The sequence below is a fragment of the Phasianus colchicus genome, chromosome 10 (genome assembly GCF_987193195.1).
Source record: "Phasianus colchicus chromosome 10, bPhaCol1.hap1.1, whole genome shotgun sequence".
NCBI lineage: Eukaryota > Metazoa > Chordata > Aves > Galliformes > Phasianidae > Phasianus > Phasianus colchicus.
The window spans coordinates 18,459,586-18,479,807 of record NC_143445.1 but is presented as its reverse complement, the minus strand read 5'-3'; the positions used below and the strand labels follow the sequence as shown (position 1 = coordinate 18,479,807).

The following is a 20,222-nucleotide window of genomic DNA, read 5'->3' as shown; positions in this document are numbered from 1 at the left end:
CATCTCCTGGTGCTGTGTGTGCCCTTTCGAAATGCTAAGTAACAGCAAGTCATTCGCAGTAGATTAGGCTGCTCCTTCCCTCTTCGCCTTATTACCTCATGATTTGTGATTGCAGTGTAATGTCCTGGCACATCCTGATAGGAAAATGCAAATGTTGCATTTCCATGGCACGGCCTGACAATTTAAATTTATGTCCCACAAAGAAATAGCCCCAAGTGTATGCTGATTGCATGCCATAGCTACAACACTGTTATTAACATCCAGCCACATCCTTATGCCTTCATATGTGAATCTCGGGCGAGATATGAAACAGTAAGAATTTTCATGCTCTGCTTTAGAGCCTGGCCTACTTCCTCTTACATTCACTGACTTTAAATGAGATCAAGAATCCAAAGTGGGCTCCTGTAATTTTGTTGCCTGAACATTAACATTACAGAAGTACAAGCAATTTTTTTTTTTCTTTTTCCTGTAACCTGAAGATAGGTACTGGGGAGGTGATGGCCAAGTGAGCTTGGCTTGATTCTGCTGTGCACCACCAGCACGAACAGCACGGCCATCACAGTGCACAGAGCAAAGCCAGCCCTGCAGTCATTGTGGCCATGAGAGGTGACCTGCACTGCACGGCTGCTCTGCTGCCAGCTGAGCTGACAGTCAGGAGAGCTGCTGTACACAAATGAGCTGTGGCAGGCATCACCATCATCATGCAAACTGGTTTATGAGCGAACTGGAACAGAAGCCAACACAGAAAGCTCCAGCGTGGTTGCTTCAGGTCTCCTATAGCACTTACAAAGAACACAGTGACCTGCCCAGCATTGTGATTTGTTCCATCCCTTTAGCTGTTGTTTCTGTGAATTATCTGTCAGCAAGTCATGATTTACATAATCTGTTTACTACTTGCAACTATCCCAAGTGGTTTAAGACTGGAAATTTTAGACAAAACATTTGCTTTTAGGTTTCTTTGTCACTCATCTTGAAGGATTTAGCACAGTGGTCAGTAAAAGGCCCAGAAACTGCTGAGATGTTTGAGAGCACGAGTGGAGCCTGAAGTGTGTTATCAGGACTACGCACAAAGGAGCATTTGTAGCCCTGCTAAGAGCATATCTGGTGCCAGGCGGGTTTGGGATGCAGGCTTCCACCAGCAGCGTGTCCCTCTGCCAAGCTCCAAGAGAGTGCCAGTCCGTGGGATGGCTTCTGTTTGGATTTCTGCACTGCTTCCCTCCCAGATAAGGCTCATGACAAGCTAACGGCCAGCTGTTTGCCAGCACTCAGTGCTCACAGGATGTGTTTTAGCTGCCTAGCAGCTGTCTCTGGGGAGCAGTGGGGGTCAGGAGAACAGGGGCTGCCCATGTTGTGGGCTGAGTGCCGTGCGGGGCTGCAGCCAGCTTGTCTCACTCACCTGACAGCAGGAGAGACAGCGAGCAGAACTAGAGGAGAGAGATAATTGTGAAATTGGACAGCATTTGCCTGTCACTATGGAGTCACTAAGGGAACAGGCATATTTTCTTCCTGTTTACATAATATTTCACCAGTATCTTTGCACCAGTGAACTGTAGCCACAGCTTTGAGCTACATGGACACACCATGGCACTATGACTTGCCAGAGGTATTGATGCAGATAGCAAGGTACAGCCATTTGCCATGGTGGAACGTGCCAGAGCCCCTGGTGCACCAGTAAGAGCAGCAGGCTGCAAGCACGGGGCTGTCACAGGGGATTAGTCATGTCCTTATCCACAGGAAAGCTGAAGAGAAGAGCAAATCTCATATCCTCCAGCTTAAGAGCTCCTTTCACAATGTTTTTTATCCTTACAGAACAGAAAAACACATACAAATATAAGCTTCCTGACCTTTTACTGATGGAATTTTTCTCCAAATATGGGAGAAAAGGCCGTGATTTAGTTCTGCAAGGTGTGCAGGAAGGCCTCTCCAGCCAAAGGCACCAGCTGCCTGCCATAGGTGCGTGCCACTTCCCATGCTGCTCTCTGCTATAAGTGAACCACAGCAGCAGGGCTCCAAAGACTCCCCAGCATGGAACGTGTGGGGCTGGGGAGCTCTGCAGTGCTCCATGTGCCGAACTGGGATTGATGCCTGCAGAATCAAAGTGCTGCCATGTTTGCTCTTTGTGCAACACACGTTTGAGTACATTCTGATGTACCTCAGCAGATACTGTAGTAGATACTCAGCATTATATCTTAAAATACAGTAACAGCACAATCACACGCACAGAGGATCAGCACTTCCCATCGGGGATACGAGTGACATTCTCCACCCCACGAGTAAAGGCACATTAAATATTTATGCAGCTGTCACGCCTTGAGGCCCCAGCAGGATTAAGGTCCACAGCGCCTGGTGCTCTGAAAACGTGATAAGAGTCAGTCCCTGCCCAAAAGAATGCAGTCCCAGCACGGCTGCAGCATGGCCCTGCAGTGGCTGTTTGCCTGCGCCGTGCCTGTTCCATAAACCTGTTTGCTGAAAGACCTGTTGTGTTATCAAGGTGCCGGAGGGCGGAGGGCTCCGTGTCAGCGCCAAGTCCTGGCTCTTGTTTGCTTTACAGATGGGGACCCTCCGCTAACAGTGAGTGAAAGCAATCCCTCGAGTGGGCAGGATGGGAGGAGCAAGCTAGGAGAAAAACCACCAGCACAGGTGGTGCTTTCTGCATTGAGAAACAGCTCTACTCCTGAAACAACTTTTTTTTTTTCCCATTACAAGAAGAGGGTTTCTAGTAGTTATGAGCGCAATCCCTTTCCGTGCGAGGTCTGCATTCAATTCCTATTCATCAGACACTCTGGGACAGTGACTCAGCTCCTGTCTTGTGCAACTCTTCTGCTAGCAAGTATTGCTGCTCCTCACCAGGGTGTTGCAGGCATTAAAAGGAGATGAGGCCGTGTCGGGGCAGTGGTGCACACGGCAGCGGGATGGGGCTGCCTGATCACCACTGGCTCGCCTGTGGCTTTCACAGCAGTGTGCAGCCTCCACAGCAGGAAGCGGGGCTGTGGCTGGAAGTGAGTAAGGCCAGGAGTGAGCAGCAGCTCCTGGTCAGAGCCCGACAGCAAAGGAAATCCTGGAAGCAGGTGCCCTGGAGGGAAGTGCAGGGCTGGGACAGCAGTGGCATCAACCAGACTTGTCTCCTATACAAGTTTGCTTATGGAAATATGGTCTGATGGTAAATCATGGCAAGGACACAGGAGGCCAAGAACACACACGATGTGCCCCTAACTACTGCCTTTCTCCATGTCTGGGAAATAATTGAGTCTCCTCTAGCAGCTCAAGGCACTTGCTGCCTGCAGCGTCTGCAGTTTCAGAAGGCAGCACAGCAGGTGAGGCAGAACTCAGCCTCATCCCCAGCATGACCCCCAGAGGCAGGGCAGGGGCTGCTGGCCGCCAGGGAACACCTGCCTCTTTCAGTAAGAGGCTCTCTGCCAAACCGCCCCTCCAGGCAGCAACCCAGGTGGGCATGAGCTCGTAGAAATCAGCGTTACAGCAGGGAGCCCCCGGAGACATAGCCGCCGGCCGAGCCACGGAGAAGTAAACCAAGGACGGCCCCACCGCTCTGCTGCATTTGTGCCTCCCTGCGTTCTGCCGCTACTGCCCGTGACCTGCTTCTTCACACGCACATCCCTGGGCACTGCCACGCTGCAGGGCGGTGCAGCGGGAGCGGCACGCGGGCGCTTGTGCCAGCGCATTCGCTGGGGCTCCATTCGCCTCCAGGGATCGGCTCATGAGACAAATGTAGGTCTGTCATCATCTGCTCGCCGGCTGCTGCCTCGCGCTCCGTGCTCATTTCCAGCACGCATGGCCGGGGCCGCCTCGCATTCCCGGCTCGCCCGGAGACAGCAGCACCGCGGGGTGTCTGCACAGCCCTCCCTGAGGAGTGCGGAGCTGCTGCTGTTGCTGCTGCTGCTGCTGCTGCTGAACTCGTCCCTGAGCGCCGGGGTCGTGCCCTGCTGGCCCCGCTGCCAGAGCACATCTGCACAAGCTGCGCCGCGTCCGCTCCAGCTTCCCCGTGAATGTCAAAGTGCCCGGAGCTGCCGTGCCGTTTATTTTGAGGACAGCAATGACTAACATCGAGGTATCGCCTTTCAGGACTCTTAAAAATAGAAGCTAAAATTTGCTTCACGTAATCCTTGCCACATAATGCCTTCCTGGCTGGGAGGAAGAGAGCAGCCAGGCAGCAACAGGACGTGAGTGGTGTGGAATTCGCTTTGACCCAGAGAAGCCTAATTGCACGCTGTTTGCACAGAGCCTCTCCCTGCTCAGGCTGCACCGGGTGGATGGATGGAATTATCAGGTCGCTCGCTCAGTGGCAGAGCTGGAGCAGGACCCAGAGCCCTGCATCTTTCATTTGGTTTCAGCCTCCCTGATGGCAACTTCCTTGCCTTGTAACAGATGCGTGGTCCATCAAAGGTGGTTCTATCGAGGTGTCAAAGGCACATGGTCAAACAGGAACCATCATTTATGTCTTCAGCCATTTAAAGCACCAGCTGCCTTCTGCCAGCTCTTCTTCATAAGGATGAGAAAGCAGTCCCTTCCCTGGGTTCCTGCAGACCAGCATTTCCCAGTGGTGTGCACCACCAAACAGAGACTGACCCGACTGGCCACGTTGGGCCCATTGTGCTGTATGGCACTACATCACCCAACAAGAAAGTAACACAGCTCACTGCAGCAAAGGGAAATTAAAACAAATGCACATTTATGAAAGAAGGCTTCTTTTTGGCACCCAGCGTGGGTTTCCTGGCTGACTGCTGACACTGAAGCAAAGGGAAATCCCAGCAGTTTATGCAAAGGCATTAAAATACAGGATTCTAAAAACAACATTGAAAAAGCTGGACTGCAAATGACAAGAAGAAAAAAGATGAGCTTTTGAAAATAAGAATGTTACATTCAACCTCAAGAACCAACTGCCAAAAGACAAGGCCTAAAAACTGCAGTTCAAGTAGCCCAGGAACCAGGTGGCCAGGCAGGGAGAGGGTGATGGAGAGCAAAAGCCATCCCCAACCCTTCATCATTGGATGTTCTTATGGAGCCCACAGCTCCCGGCAGCATGGCTCTCCCCTTCCTCTGCACACTCTGGTGTCTGCAGAGGCTTTGTTGGCTCTCTCTGCCTGGGCCTTCCTGAGCTCGGTGCTGGTACACCAGGCTCCCAGCTGGAGCTTTTACCACTGCCTATAGAAGAAAATGAAGTGAACCTCAACAAGGGCACAGCACAACGTAAGGTAACTGGATGCCAAAAGCAAATTAGGGAAATGAGAGCAGTTCTCTCATGGGCAGCGTTTGGTTTGTGTACTGTCTGAACAGTAAGTGATGTCTTGTCCCACTGAGCATGGAGAGACCTGGCCAGTATGGAGCAGAGATGCAGGCAAAGATAAGTGGCTGCTCAGGGTGAGAGCCAGGAGAAAATAACGGCCATTCAGAGATGCGTCATCAAGACAGCATGGCTTTTAAAGCTCAACTTTTTGCTGATGTGTCTCACTGGAGGAGCACAAATCTTCATACAGAAACATCTAAATGGCAAATAATCAATTTAAGAAAGAAAAATATTCCATGAAGGAACAGAAAAAACCAGAGAAACTCTGGAAGATGAGACTGCAGGGGAGGAAAGAGAGCAGCCGGACAGCATCTTCAGGCGTTCTGGGCCTCGCTGTGGTCTTTTCAAATCCCACTGGGAGACCACACATGAAACACATCTAGTGTTATTTTATCATAACGTGGGAAAACCCAGCACCCATAGGGTAGAGAAGTAATGTCAGAAGCTGCAGGATCTCATGATTGCCCTTAAAAATACCAGTTCATTTTGTCATGGGATGGGGACTCAGTCTTTCCCTGGAGATGAGTGACCCCAGCAGCTCTGTGGCCCCATGGAGACCCTCTTGGTGCTCCCCTGCGCACAAATCCCTTGCAATCCTCTTTGGCAGGATGGGAAAACAAAGTTTATGACAATCACTGGTGCTTTTTCCTTGGAAACAGTAACTAAGGAAGTTACACTGTGTGATGGAAGAGGTCAAGACCATGTGGTGGGATATGTGCACAGTTGCTGGCAGAGTGCCTTGTATGGTTTTTCCAGAGGTCCAGTTATATACAGACACACCAATTCATTCCCAGAACCAGACTTATTAGAATTCGTTAAGAAATTCAGCGTGGCAACAGCCAGGATTGCTTTTTCATATTTTTCAGCATTCTTGTTAATCTACCAAACTGAGCAACTCCAAATGTAAACTGCAGTCAGAAGGAGCCAACAAAGTCCTCCTGTGAGGGACTGCTCTGCTCTGGGCTGGCACATGCCACTTTTTGTTGATGCTAATTGGCCTGACAGCATAAGGAAAATGCACCCAGGGGACCAAGAGCTGTCACTGCAGCCCCTCACCTCACACCCCTGGCTCTGCAGGGCTGTTCTTTTATGATAAGGGCAGTGAGGCACTGTCACAGGCCCTTCCCCAGCCCCATGCTCAGGGTGCAGCAGGCCGTGGCAGGGCTTTCAACAAAACCCTGTGCTGATGGCAGCAGCACAAGTTCCTACATAACCCTGAGTTGTTCAGGACTGCTCTGAAGGAGATCCTGCCTCTTAGACATCTGGGCATGGTTTGCCTTGGCGTGCAAAACAAATGAAAACCTGCAGAGCATGGAAATATCAGTGCGATACCAGGCTTGATGCTTTCCATGACAAGAATTTAAATGCCTCACAAACTGTGACCTCATCCCCAACAGACTCACAGCTGCTTAAGCCCTCACCCTCACATATGTGACACAGTGCAGAGGGGGTCTGTGGGGTTCTGCAGGAAGCAGACGGAGCCAGGCTGCCAGCACTGCCTCCTGGGGGAGGAAATCTGTGGAAAAAATGGCAACTTTCAGGAATATGGAAGAGCAGGAGAAGCATGCAGAGTGGGCAGGGCACAGCAAGACCCAGCTGGCAGCACACAGCTCTCAGGCAGGTCTTGCTGCCCTCTTGCTCGTGCACTAGGGCACATCCCCCAAATTGTAGATGTGTAGGCTGTAATTTAAGGGGATGGGCAGCACACCTACCTTATGTGTGTGCATCTCAGTGTGGGAGCTGTGTCACAGCTGTTTGATAACACCCTGCCATGGTCGTGCCCCAGGTGTTCAGCAGGGACTGTTGGGGATGAGCACGCAGTGTGTCATGGACAGCATGAGCACAGCCACAGCCCCACAGAACCTCCCACATCCTGCAGGGCACCACTGGCACCCTCCAGCCCTATACAGCAGGATCTGACCCAGCCCCCGAGCTGCCAGCTCACCCCAAGCAACGTGCTCATGTTGCTGCATAGCAAAGGTGCTGCTGGGCATGGTGAGGCATTGTGTGGAGCAGTCATACTCTGATAAATTACCATGTGCTTTCCTAAAAAGTCATTTCCAGTTTCACTCTATGGAAAAATATCAGCAGGAGCCACTCCAGGCAGTGGAACCATGGTTTCCACTTCCTCTTGCACAAGGCCTCCTCCCAAAGAAATGGGGATGAAGATACCTGAGAATATCAGCAGCCTTTGGTTTCAGAATTGTACAGAGTTCCCTCCTTCCACTGCGTGCAGATAGCTGAAGAAGCAATGTAGAGCACAGAGGAGCTGAGCGCAATAAAGCCTCTTGGTACAAGAAAGCATCCCCTGGTTTTGCAGCCTCCCACTCACGATGGAACACAGCAGCTGCCCCTAGGGCTGGGTTTCTGTACTTACTGCATGCTCATTGTTTTCTGGCCATTGGTTTCCAGTCACTGGCACCCTTCCTTCCCATTTCCTGAAGCTTCTTCTCTCCTGCTCTCATTTTCTGCTTGTGTTTCTACCCTAGCATATTTCCAATGGACATTTCCTTGAGATCTCCATACCCTCCCTTCCCTATTTCTGTTCCTGCTCCTTTCGCTCTCCCTTCCTCCTCCTCACAAGAAACCAGTTCTCACTTTTCTTAAATCACTTCCTCATTTCTTTTTGCCCTTCATCCCCACCTCACCAGCGCTGCCAGCAGCCCCACGTCCCCTTCAATCCATTGGTCCTGGCCGGCTTTGCATGCACAAGAGATGGAAGGGCCGTGCATGTCCTTTGCTTCCCAGCTAGATGTTCCATGGGGCATCTGCCCTTGGAATGGAATGGCCTTAAAAGTCTCTTCCAACCCAAACCATAGAACCGTATGGTTTTATGATCCCACCCCTAAAAGGGGGCCTTGGTGAAATGACATGTAGCAACCACATTGGGAACTTGGTGGCTCACCACCCAACACTGGCTCTGAACTTCCTTCTTCCTTGTGTTTCACAAGCTGAGGGAGAAAACAAAAAGGCAGCCCACGAAGGAGGAAGATGTCTCGTTGGACCCTTGCTGGGACAGTGCTGCTGTTCTTCTTGGTCTGCACAGTGTGGCTCAATGAGAAGTGCAAAGAGCAGTCCTGGCAGTGGGGACATCTGTGGGGTCCTGCTGGGCAGCAAGTAGAACATAAACCAATCTAGATGCTGCAGGGCCCAGAGCATTGCTGCTGTGAGAAGAGCTGAGAGCTGGAGCTGCTCAGCCTGGAGGAGGCTCAGAAGATCCCACCCATACCCATCAATCGTTGCTGGTGCTGGGCTCAAGGACTCACCTCAGCTGCCCTGTGATAGCCGTGGGTGTGATTCAGCCCCAGGGAGCAGAGGCAGCCCAGCTGCACCTGCTGGACCAGCACAGCCAGCTGCACACAGTGCAGAGGGGATGCATCCCTAATAGCAACAGGGCCTGGCTGAGTCATGGAGTACAGGCTGCATGCCAGCGGGGCATAGGGACACATGAAGACACATCACCTGTGGTGCCCAGGGGGTTCTGTGTGCCAGTGTGGGAAACCAAGCATGGTCCAGCCCCAATTCCATCACCAAACACCAGCGGTGCCACCTGCATGGCAGTCACAGAGGGGTCATCAGTCCTCCTGGGGCCTGCAGGGCAGGATGCTGGTAGCAAAGGTCACAGCGAGGCGGGGGTTGGCCTCTGCTCCCAAGTAACAGCAGTAGGACAAGAGGTGATGGACTCACGGTGCACTGGGGAGGTTTAGGTTGGTTATTAGGACACATTTTTCCTCTAGAAGATCAGTGAGGCATTGGAACAGGCTGCCCAGGGAGCACTGGGGTCACCATCTCTGGAGACATTCCATGGAGATGTGGCACTGAGGGTTAGAAGGCATGGTGGGTGTGGGCCGGGGTTGGACTTGGAGATCTTGGAGGTCTTTTCCAATCTTAGTGATTCTGTGATTCTATGATTCCAAAGCGTCTTGCTTCCATCCAGTAGGATGCACTCAGCCAGGCTGGGCCATTCCAAGGGCATGTATGTGCGCCCACACAGGGCAGTCTCTTCCCCTCCAGCATCTAGAAGTGAGAAGGGAGGGGAAATTCCTGGATGGGCACTGCTGGGTGCATAAGGAGAAGTTCCACTACGCAGCTGGTCTGGGACTCAGCCTCACAGCACGGCAGGCCCTTGAGTCCTCCAGACCAAGGCCAGGGGCAGCCTCCTCTGCATCCTGCAACATGGACCGTGTCCTTCTGGGGGCTGCTGCAAGCCCCAGCCACCCACTGTGGGACAACCTCTGCTTCTGGAGGAGGCACAGCTTCACTCCTGGCAAAGTCTGGGAAACCCTTCTGCACCGGGAAGAGTCTGAGGTGAGAAGATTGCACCAAATCCCACAGCAAGACAAAACAAAACCAAGCATGTATCAATACACAAGAACTCATTCCTTGTGGAAGGGGAGAAAAGCAGATGATGATTTATAATCATATAAGCATGTTTGAAACAGCTTGTACCCCTCCACCAGGGGAAAAAAGGAGCCCAGCATCCATGTAGGAAAGAACAATCCTTAGGTCAATCTGACATTGCAATCTGACAGTGGATAGGAAAACGTTCTCATAACAGCACGCTTCACAGCCATTGGAGAATTGAGAGGGTTTTTTGTTTGCTGCATTAGCATGGAGGTGATACTGCTGACTGCTGCTGGCAGAGAAGCCCCAGTGGAAGAGGTGTTCTCCAGCCAAGCTCCCGGTTCTCAATGCCAAGTGAGAACCTCAGATTTCCACTTAAGGCTGGAAACTATAGAAAATGATTGCAGTGTATTGTGAATGATTGCCCCAGGAGCTGGGGTACATAATCCCAGATTTCTCAGCATGTGACACCACCGAAAGCAGCACCAGAAAATGCAATCACTTGCTTATGCTATAGAAAAAACAGAACCAACACAGCAGCCACAGTCCAGCATTGTGCAGAATGGCCACGAAGGGGACAAATCCTGCCCAGCAATCTCAGTGCTGGTACAGGCAAAGCTCAGGTCATAACAACAGCAAGGGGAAGTGAGCAGGGTGGGAAATGCAGTAACGAGCATTTTGATACTCCACCTGTGCTCACCAGCAGGCATTTCAAGTCACTTGTATTTGTGTATGGCATTTTTACATGTATACATACATATATATATAGTAACACACGAACGCACAGAGGGAGAACTGCAGCAGTCCCCTAGTTCCCAAGCCAGCAAGGGCACTCCCATTTGCAAGGCCTGAATCAGGCCCATGCTCTCCCAATTCTCCTTACAGAGAACACCAAACCGCTCTTTAGCTAGGAAATCCTGATGGTCATCAGAAAGATGCAAGACAGAAGACTGAGTAGCTTTTAAAAGCCAACAACCTAGGCTATATCATCAACCCCAACTCTGTGCCCCACAACCCACCTTACCTTCCCGATGCCTTCTCTCCAGGAGGCCCATCACACCAACACAACTCTCCTTCCTCAAGGCAAACAAACACCTCCTACACTGCCAAGAGCAGAGATGGGAAGCTAACTGGAACCAGCTGCCTGAGCTCTGCCCCTCCTTCACCTACAGGTGGTTTGACTGCTGCAGATATGAGCAGGGTTAAGACAGGTGGCACTGAGAAAAGAGCTTGTCCTCCTGGGCAGTGAGTAGGGCTCTGAACCACTGACCTGTCCTCTCCACTCCTCCTGGCTGGGGCCACTTGCAACCAGCAGTCACTACTTTCTACTTCTTGTCCATATCACAGCTAAAGATATTGAGGCACACCAAGCCAAGCAGAGATGCCTAGAAAACACAACAAAGGCCCTGATTAAATGAGTATTATGCACTGACAATTACTTTAATATATCATTTTTTAACTCATTTAGTATCAGCTTAATTAACTGTAAAAGTAACCTTAGCAAGAACTTTCATTATTGACCAAATTTGAAGCCTCATCAAAGAGGATTTTTTTGAGGTTTCTTTTCCAATAAATCCATTCTGCAGAGCTGCCCTCCTTCAGCTCGGGACATCTGACAGCAGTAGGAATTTGTTTAGTAATCCAAACTACAAGCAACATGTTAGTTTGGTAATGTCTCCCACTCCTCTTGAAATAAAGCAGTAAAAAGAGTGGATATGAGCATCTCTCATGTAGTAGACCCGGGATGAAAATTATCTAGTTTGGATTATCTAGGGTGCAAGGAAACAGCCTCAAGACACACCAGAGAAGGTTTACATTGAACGTTAGGAAGAATTTCTTTACAGAGGTGGCTGAGCACTGAAACAGGCTGCCCAGGGCACTGCTGGGGTCCTCATAACTGGCAGTGCTAGAGGGATGTGTGGCCATGGCACTGAGGAACACGGCTCAGTGCTGGCACTTGGTGGGCCAGGTTGGACTTTGTGATCTGGAAGGTCCTACCCAACCTGGATGACTCCATCTAGAAATGCCCATACATAAAACTTCAAGATCAGGGCACAATTTTCTAGACACTGCAATATGCACAAAACACAATTGAAATTATGCACACAAACACAATTTTAAACATGAATATTTACTAACATAAATAAACAGTGTTTTATAACAAAAGGCACAGATTTTCAACTATAAACAATGGAAAAATATTTACAGTTTGCACATACATAATCAAACAGCAAGTGCACAGTTGGTCACTTCAGATCTTCCTTCTACATTTTTAGATTCACCTCCTTGCAAACAAATAATTTTATTCAGTTCTGTAATGTTGGTTTTTTTTTTCCCTCACAAAAACTGCTACAAATGTCAATAAGAGTTTATTAAAATGAATAATTTAGCAGCACAAGTTTTCAAATGGAGACAGTGTTGCTAACTTCTTCATACTGGATAATAAAATAAGGGTAGCTCTGATCATCATTAAAAATGACAAAAATCTGAGGCTCAAAGTAATTGTCCACACAAGAGTCATAGAGGTCACTGGTAATGCTGCCCGGGTTGACAGGCGGAGGTCTCCTCATGGTGTGATTGCCCACAGTGTATCTCCCCGTCAGTACTTTAGCCAGGAACATGTAATGAACTCCTTTGGGTGACCTTTTGGAAAAATTGTGAGAATAGCTTGCCTTTCTGGCAAAGTAACTGCCCTGTCCAAACATGGTGGCATGCTTCCCGCAGACGCGCGGGTCGAAGTTGTGCTTGCAGATACCATCCACCACATCCTGGGAGGTGCCGTGGAACAAATGCCTTTCGTTCATTATCCTATCAAGCCCAGTCATTTTCTTGGACATATATTCCTTTTTCCTGGAATAGAAAATGGAAACTGAAGATGAGAATTCACTGTAGATCTGCAAGCGAAGAGCAGTTTTCACTACAGCTCTTTAAGCAAAGGGCATTGGCATTATGCTCCGGAACATTAGGTGTAAGAGGAGAGAGAAGAACACGGTACTTGCATGATCTTACCTTTTATATTTCTCCCAAAGAAACTGATTTTGCACTCTCAGAATTTTCAAAATTTTATATTTGGTCTCTGGCACAGTCTTGTGAAACAGGTTATAAATGGTTCTATAGCTTTTATCTTCTTTCAAAACAGGCACTTGGATGAAGTCCTGAGATGGATCCATACTAATCCAGGTTTCAGGATAGAAGTTTGGAGAAGTAACAGCAGTTGGAGATAAGACATGTGAGGAAAGTGATTCGGCTGATGGAGAGGGTACTGGAGAATTGCCACCTAGAGTCCTAGTTTGGGAAGAAGAACAAATTTGCAACTGAACAGCTTCTCATCACAGTTATTTGGTCACCAATGTTTCTTAACAATCACTGCTCTTTGATTCTGTAACCATTTACATAACTGTAATGCTCATTTAAAGCAATTATGTCAGCTATTTCTTCTGTTTTAATAACTCTTGCATCCATCCAAACTAATAATAAAATCTTGAGTTTCCAGCATGCAGTTCCACTTGGGAAAATCTTACCAGCTGGTGGTGATTTAAAAGCCTATTATAATCTTTACTGTTCAGATTCTAGGGTGGAGGGGTGGTTATAAACTACATAAGGGGCAGAATGCTATCAAACACAAACATTTTATAAGTGGTCGTAAACTATTACTTATTTTAACATATAGAGTAAGACATATGGAATCAGAAGAGAAGAATAATTTGGCAATATTTGATCTAATTTCCCTAGACTACAACAAAAGGAGCAGAAGCACTTTCTTGCACAGTATAATGAATATCCATGATTAATAATATTTACAGGCAAAAGTTGCATATATTTCACTACATTATCTAGAAGAAGGGATTATGTTTGCAGTGCTACCCAGGATTGTACTGTTTTCATTTGCACAGGCCAGATGTTGATTTGCATTTGCAGTTCCTTATTCCCATGTGTGAGAGCAGCCTCTCCTTTTGGGTGTGCTGCCAGGTAAGAGGTCAGCAATGGCAGAAGGAAGGCAACCACTGCCTCTATTGCTTATGGCAGAAAAGCACCATGTGCACCAGAAAAGGGCCACACCTTGGCAAAATCAAGTTGACATGGATGCAAGTTGTGGTACAGGCAAGACTGCATTCTTAATACCCTCACTGCTGTGGAATTGTTCATGCTTTTGAACCTGCTAAATTTAGATAAAGAGTATGGCTGTTGTGGCTTATATTCACCTGATTATAATCTGAACATACAAGCTTTGCTCAGCTGAATAATCCTTACTTATTGGAGTTCTCCCACTTACGTCAATGCAAATACTTTGAATGTGTAAAGCTTGCAGGTTCAGGCTCTGGTTTTCTATCTGTAAGCATATATATCTTCAGCTCATGAGGCTGGTGAGGTTGCCTTTAAGCTGCAGGAATACACTGAACTCTCTCAGACTTAAGCAGATGAATACATTGCTCAAGTGTTCTCACAGAAAAGGTTGCTACCGACTCCAGTATCAACCAGAAGTGATGTTCACAAACAGGTGAAGAGCAGTGAGAAGCAGCCACCTCTTGTTAGGAAAGATTACGAAAGTGGCAGGAGGTTTCTGCTGTCTGACTCAAGAGACACAGGGTGAGCCCTGTCTCCAAACAGCACAGCTCATCTTAACTGTGCTCATGAGATTTCTCAGGTCACTTGTTTTCTCATAAAACATCATGGCCAAAACGTAAGAAGATTTGTTCTGCCTAGGGGGCAAGAGGGAGGGAATTTTGTGCATTCAGCTTGGGCAAACTGAGGTTTGACAATACCCAAGGCCAAATCCTGCCTCCCTGAGTATATGCAATTGCATTTAGTGCACAGGAACAGGCAGACAAGACTCCCTGCCCTCTCTTTGTAAAAGGAAGTTTATTGGGGAGCAAACTCTCACAGCTCTGCTAAAGGCAAAGTTATTTCCACAGAGTGAATCTTTAAGAACCAGTCATCTTCTGTACAAGTGCAATTCTGGCTGAAAAGCCCATTTGTTCCCAAGGTATACCAAAAACAGAGCAACCTCTGATTGCCAATGCTTGTTAGCCTGCTTTCTCTGCAGAGCAAACATAATTATCTAGATAAATAACAATTTACTGCTATTTACATCTTAGCTACAGAAATGCCAATAAAGGTCACCTTTCAGAATATTGTATCTCTGATATGTGAGCCTGAAAGAACCTCATGTGAGTTTTTGTGTGACCCAGAAGTAATTCCATGTAAATTTCTGATTGCCTATCAGCTCTTCAGGTCTACAGGAACAGTGGTGTGTGTGTCTATTTTCAAATAGATACACTTGATTTCAGAACCAGAGACAATTAGCTGTAATACCATTCACACTACTCAAAGCAGAAATAGTCTACAAAACTGCTCATGTGGCTTCCACTGGCTGCTCAAAACTGAACAGAGATTTCAGCTCATTTGCATGGATTTGATTGAACTCAAACTTCTTACTGTTTATTAACAGCTTAAAGAGACCTAGAAGACGGCTTTTTCTAAGAGCAATTATTAAAACAGCAGTCTACAATATTCCACTGTGGTTTTATTTAGTTAGTTCTTTTCATCCTAAAGTCAACTGAGAACCTCACTCACACTCGGGCTGAAGGAGCAAGTGCAAAATAAACAGCAAGTTGTGGATTAATGAGTAAGTCAGCAAGCACAATAAAAACCCTGCATCCTTTGGTGTACTTTGTTCGTCTATTCTGAGTAATATAACTTATGTGTAAGCATATATTATACAAGGGAAAGCAGTAAAAAGACAGCATTTGTTAACTACTGTCACACAATCACCACTGTTTCTATTCCAGCACTCTTTCAAAATCTTATAACTGCCACAAGCAGCTGGGAAACCCCGCAGGTGGGAAGCACTGTGTGATACGAGGAGGCAAACATTGGCTTTTTAAAGACATCTCCTGTTCATATTCAAAGCACTCTTCTGGTCTCTATTGACAGTTGCTGGATTTTTAAGTCAGAATTACGAGGACTTTGGATAAAAAGTAAAAAGAATGAGGTTTGTGGCAGAACAACATAAATTTCAGTGCTGTGGTTTAGATTTGGTAGTTATGGTCAAACCCTCATGAGTGTAAAGCCCTCAATGGCCCACTAAATTTATTGGGAATTGCATAATTTTAGCATCTCTCAAAACCATAGACTTAAACTGTAATAAAATCATCACTGTTACTAAAGTATCAGGGAAATAACTTACATCCTTATTCTTCATTAAGATCAGAACCATAACTGCTGTAGCCAGAAAGTCCATGTTTGCTCACTTCATTTGCATCCTCCAAGTATCTCTTCAATTATTTTTGGTTTTCCAAAAACCACATCTAAAAATGTATCTAACAGCCACTTGTTTTCAGGCTCTGACCAAATTCACTTTCACCTCGCAATTAGATGCTCTAACAACCCAGCAAGCTAACGAGCATTCTAGTCCTAATGCAGCAGTTAAATCTCCTTTGATTGGCCCAGCATGCCAAGCTTCCAGTCAGACTAATGACTTCCACCCCTTCACTAACAGGACAATATGTTCCTAACTACTGAACTCCGACAATAATGTTTCCAGCTGTGCTGGTGAGATCACAAAAATGGCATTTTTATGAATTGTAATCAAAAATGACTACAATGCAACACTTTCCTCACTGCCTTTGATGGTAAACATGTTCACCCCCCCCTTGAGATGACAATAAAAACAAGGAATGCTTTAATTGTGCTTGAAAATTATAGAATGTTTTTGAACACTCATTTTTATGGGACCTAGAAGTGATGGCCTGGCAGTCACCAGAGTAGGTGAAAGGCTGCAAGCTGGACAACAGTTTGGCAAGCATAAAGTACATCTGGGCTTCTGATGTCTAAGATTCAAAAGGTATATTAGAGTCTTTAAATAACAGAGACCAGCAGTAAGGAGTTCCTCAGATAACAATTGCTTTGAGAAGTATTAAGTGAGTAGTTGCCAATGTGGCCAAGCATTTTTCTACAAAATGATACCCGTTTCCTTGTCACATCCTAATGAACGCAATTCAGATGGACAGACCACCACGAAAAACAAACACAGTTTCCATTCTGCTGGGATACGTACTGTAAGAACGGCATCAGCACAACGCAGGAGCGGAGAAGCGGTCTTCTCTTGATTTCTCTTCTGAAACACGCGTTCTGCTGGAACCCATCTTTGATGTTTAAGATATACTGGTTATGCCAGGTAACAAAGCGGACCTCCTTCAGACCTCGGCAGCTGGCTTCTTCTATCAGCCGTACAACAGGCTGTTTCAAGAAAACAGAAAACATACACATGATAAATTATGTGTTCAAAGTGAGTATTTCTTCCAGGCACAGCAAGAAGTCCCTCTATCCAATCCCTTCTCCTCCCCTCTCTTTCCCTTGCTCTGAAGCACGTGAACCACTGAAAAGCGTTTCTTCTGGACTCTCTCCAGCTCTTGCATGATTCTATTTGCAAAGGCTGTGTGCAGTGCTCTGCTCTAAGTTTCCTAGCATTCTATAAAGTCAGCACGATGCATGAAAAATGATGCATTTTATATTGGTGGAGGTCTTTCTAGCACTGCCAAAATTTTAAGACACTGATGAAATTTTATTCAAAATATTATGTACAGCTCTGGTCAGCCACAGATGAGCCCTTAACTACCACAGGTATCTAAAAGGCTTAGTGGAGAGCAAATAGAAATTTTGTTTTGGTTTGGTTTCGTCTCACACAATCATGGATGTTGCTTATGTGTCCATAATAGAGGTTAAAGGGCCGGAAGACAGAAGGCTTATTTAAAATCTGATGCAGAAAACTATGTCCACTAAAGACCAAAGGATAATGGTAGCTTTTCAAATCGTTCAAAGAGAAAACAGACTGAAAATGGGCATGTTGCTTACAGCACATACTGCACAGATAAGTCTGTGCTACAAACCAAGAGCAGGATTCTGGAAGATGTTAAATACCTCAGAATATTCTCTCCAGACGAAATGGTCCCTGCAGAAGTACTTCCAGACCGTGTAGTAGTTGGAGCTGGAGCTGGGACAGGATGGTGTGGACAACCTCCGCATTTGGTCAAACTCAACAGTTTCGTATAATTTCATAACATTCAAATCCACCCAAAACTCATGTCCTCTGGAAAGCACAAGAGAAATAAAGAACTCTCACTTTCTGTAATCCATTATACTTATCTGAGATGGCACAGGACAGAGTCCCAGCTCACACAGTGCTCCCCAGAGCCTGGATGTGCCCACATCCCACAGCCAGACCCACGACCAGAGGGATGCTCCACATGGAATGTATGCCAGGACAAAACAGGGCCAATTAACTCTTCACAGGGTTCTGTGGGCAGCAGTACCAATCACGATCAGCAGCAGAGAACAGCCCAAACCCAAACCCATCAGTCTTCCTGACCCAGCAATATTTATTCCATACGCATGAATCCTGCACAAAGCAATACATGTATCCTTGACATTTTGAACATACTACCTAAGTAAACGCATCACACGACTGCACTGGATGAAGCAACTACACACTATTCAAAAGGTTATTCTTGTGAAAGTTAGTGCTTCAGGGAAGAAAAGAAAATGCAAACGTCTCCAGATGAGGAGCATCTGCTGCCAGCCCACCAGGGAGCTCAAGTATCTTTCATCACATGCAACAGAACAAAACCAGTGCAATACAAAAAGTAGACATGAGTTTGCTATTACAGATCTGATGCTGAGGAATATCAGCTATTTTTGAGTACATATATTGCTGTTACAAAAACCAACACTAACGTGCAACTGCAGTGAAGTGACTGGAGCTTTCAAAAGGACACAGAACACAATGGTGCTGTGGATGAAGAACCAGAGGGTGCTTTTGATCTAAAGGAAACTTCAACTGCCTTTTCTTTGCACTTTACGATGAATGACTGCAGAGTGGCTCAGCAAACAGTTTCTAATGTTGGTTTATGAGTTGGTGTTGAAAGATGCATCAAATTAAAACAAAAATCTCCAATTGCTGGCTTAGCAGCAAACAGGAACTTAGAACACAGAATTTGAAGAAGCTGAAAGATATGACAGTAATAGCACTCACTCCCTACAAAAGTATTTTTTTAGAACTTATTTTAGACATGAACGTATTTCCAAAATAATACAGCTTACATAATCAGTTTTCTACTTTTATAATCTCTATAGGTTGTCAGCTTAGTGCTATTCATTAAGAGCTACTAATTGCTTCTATTTGGAAATGCAGCTTTTGAGACTATATAAAGTACTTTCTTAGCAGCAAACATAAAGCTGAGATCTGAAATCTACAGCTTATTTTAAACCTTGGATGACATTTTTTCTCAAGACAATGCTCTATCATGTACCATGCATGAAGGGCTCCCAGTTTGTTCCCTATGCGTGCCAAAGGCATGCAGAGATGCATTTATTCAGGAGGAAAACCAGCACCAACCAAAATAAATGCCCAGGGACTGAAGTGACATGTTGGGCTTACAAAAAGCCCCGCACGCTTTTGGTAGTGAAACAAAAAAGATCTACTAGGAAAGTCCACCCACCTTCCTGGTATGGAGTCATTTTGTTCTGTAACAGCAGGCTGCAATCTACCTTATTAGAAAACAATGTGTGAAACCATGAGGAAACAATCTCTGCGTGATACTGAGCTGCACTCCTGGCCAGAAGGAGCATGACAGGAGTTTGTGAGTGAGGTTCTTCACAATTGGATTTCTAACGCTGCTTTAGGGACATACCCTCTTAGCAAAATATACATCTCCCCTGTCTGTATTCTGAATTTCACTGTGTAGTAAAACTGTCAGTTTTGAGAAAAGCAAGTTTCAACTGGTGTAACTGGTGTTGCATTACCATTTGGAGTGAAGAGATGGACTCGTTGCCAGGCCCTGACTCAGGACCCCCAGACACTGCTGCCTGCTTTATGAAGCAAATGCACAGCCAGGTATTCCTCAGTACAAAAAGCTCATTGCTCAGGCATTCATTCCCACTTCGATCTGTCTTCAAGTCAAACAACATAATGGGGTTCCCCTACTCCACAGATCTGTGACCTTCCAAAAAGCACAAAGGAACACAAGGACTTGTCTCTACAGATGTTATTTTCTCTTGAAGACAGTAACCCAGAGTTTAAGTGAAGTTATTACAGTTTTGTCTGTTGCATGAGGTATTGTCAGATCAGACAACGAGGAAATGCTTGGAGTGGTTTTGTGTTGATGCAGTGCAGAGAAAAAGGATGGAGTTCTTTACTACGAAGTGATGAGGTGCTGGAACAGGCTGCCCAGAGAGGATGTGGATTCCCCATCCCTGGAGGTGTTCAAGGCCAGGTTGGATGGGCAGCCTGGTCCAGTATTAGATATGGAGGTTGGTGGCCTTACATGTGGCAGTGGGGTTGGAGTTTTTGGTCCCTTCCAACCCAACCATTCTGTGATTCTATGAACATCAGTCAGAAAATCTTTAGTTTTGAAGACTGGAAAACAAATTGTGCAGGTACTCAAGACATGGGTGGCTGCTGGTACATCAGTGGGGCATCTAATGTGTGCTCAGCTCTGCTACAATACAACTCCAGCAGACACCCGGAGCTGAGAGGCACAGCAGTGAAAATCCGAGCAATGCAGCAAGGGAACCCAGT

The 20,222-nt window shown here is 46.6% G+C and overlaps 2 protein-coding genes across 5 annotated transcripts in view; both read right to left on the bottom strand.

Annotated features, from left to right (window-relative positions):
* The window catches only part of LEKR1 (leucine, glutamate and lysine rich 1), a 65,627-nt gene extending 54,599 nt beyond the window's left edge, over positions 1-11,028 (bottom strand). Inside the window, exon 1 of the transcript XR_016469729.1 lies at positions 10,917-11,028. The gene's annotated coding sequence lies outside the window, so the exon portion shown is untranslated. The remainder of the gene's footprint in view (positions 1-10,916) is intronic.
* Positions 11,029-11,778: 750 nt separating this feature from the next.
* The window catches only part of TIPARP (TCDD inducible poly(ADP-ribose) polymerase), a 34,462-nt gene continuing 26,018 nt past the window's right edge, over positions 11,779-20,222 (bottom strand). For 3 of the 4 annotated variants that reach the window (XM_031603669.2, XM_031603671.2, XM_090147595.1), the window contains 4 exons: positions 17,567-17,735; positions 16,704-16,885; positions 12,656-12,931; positions 11,779-12,496 (listed from right to left, as the gene is read on the bottom strand). In XM_031603669.2, coding sequence (XP_031459529.2) covers positions 12,049-12,496; positions 12,656-12,931; positions 16,704-16,885; positions 17,567-17,735 — 1,075 coding nt within the window. In that variant the 3' untranslated portion in view covers positions 11,779-12,048. The remainder of the gene's footprint in view (positions 12,497-12,655; positions 12,932-16,703; positions 16,886-17,566; positions 17,736-20,222) is intronic. The other variant, XM_031603668.2, reaches the window with a different exon arrangement.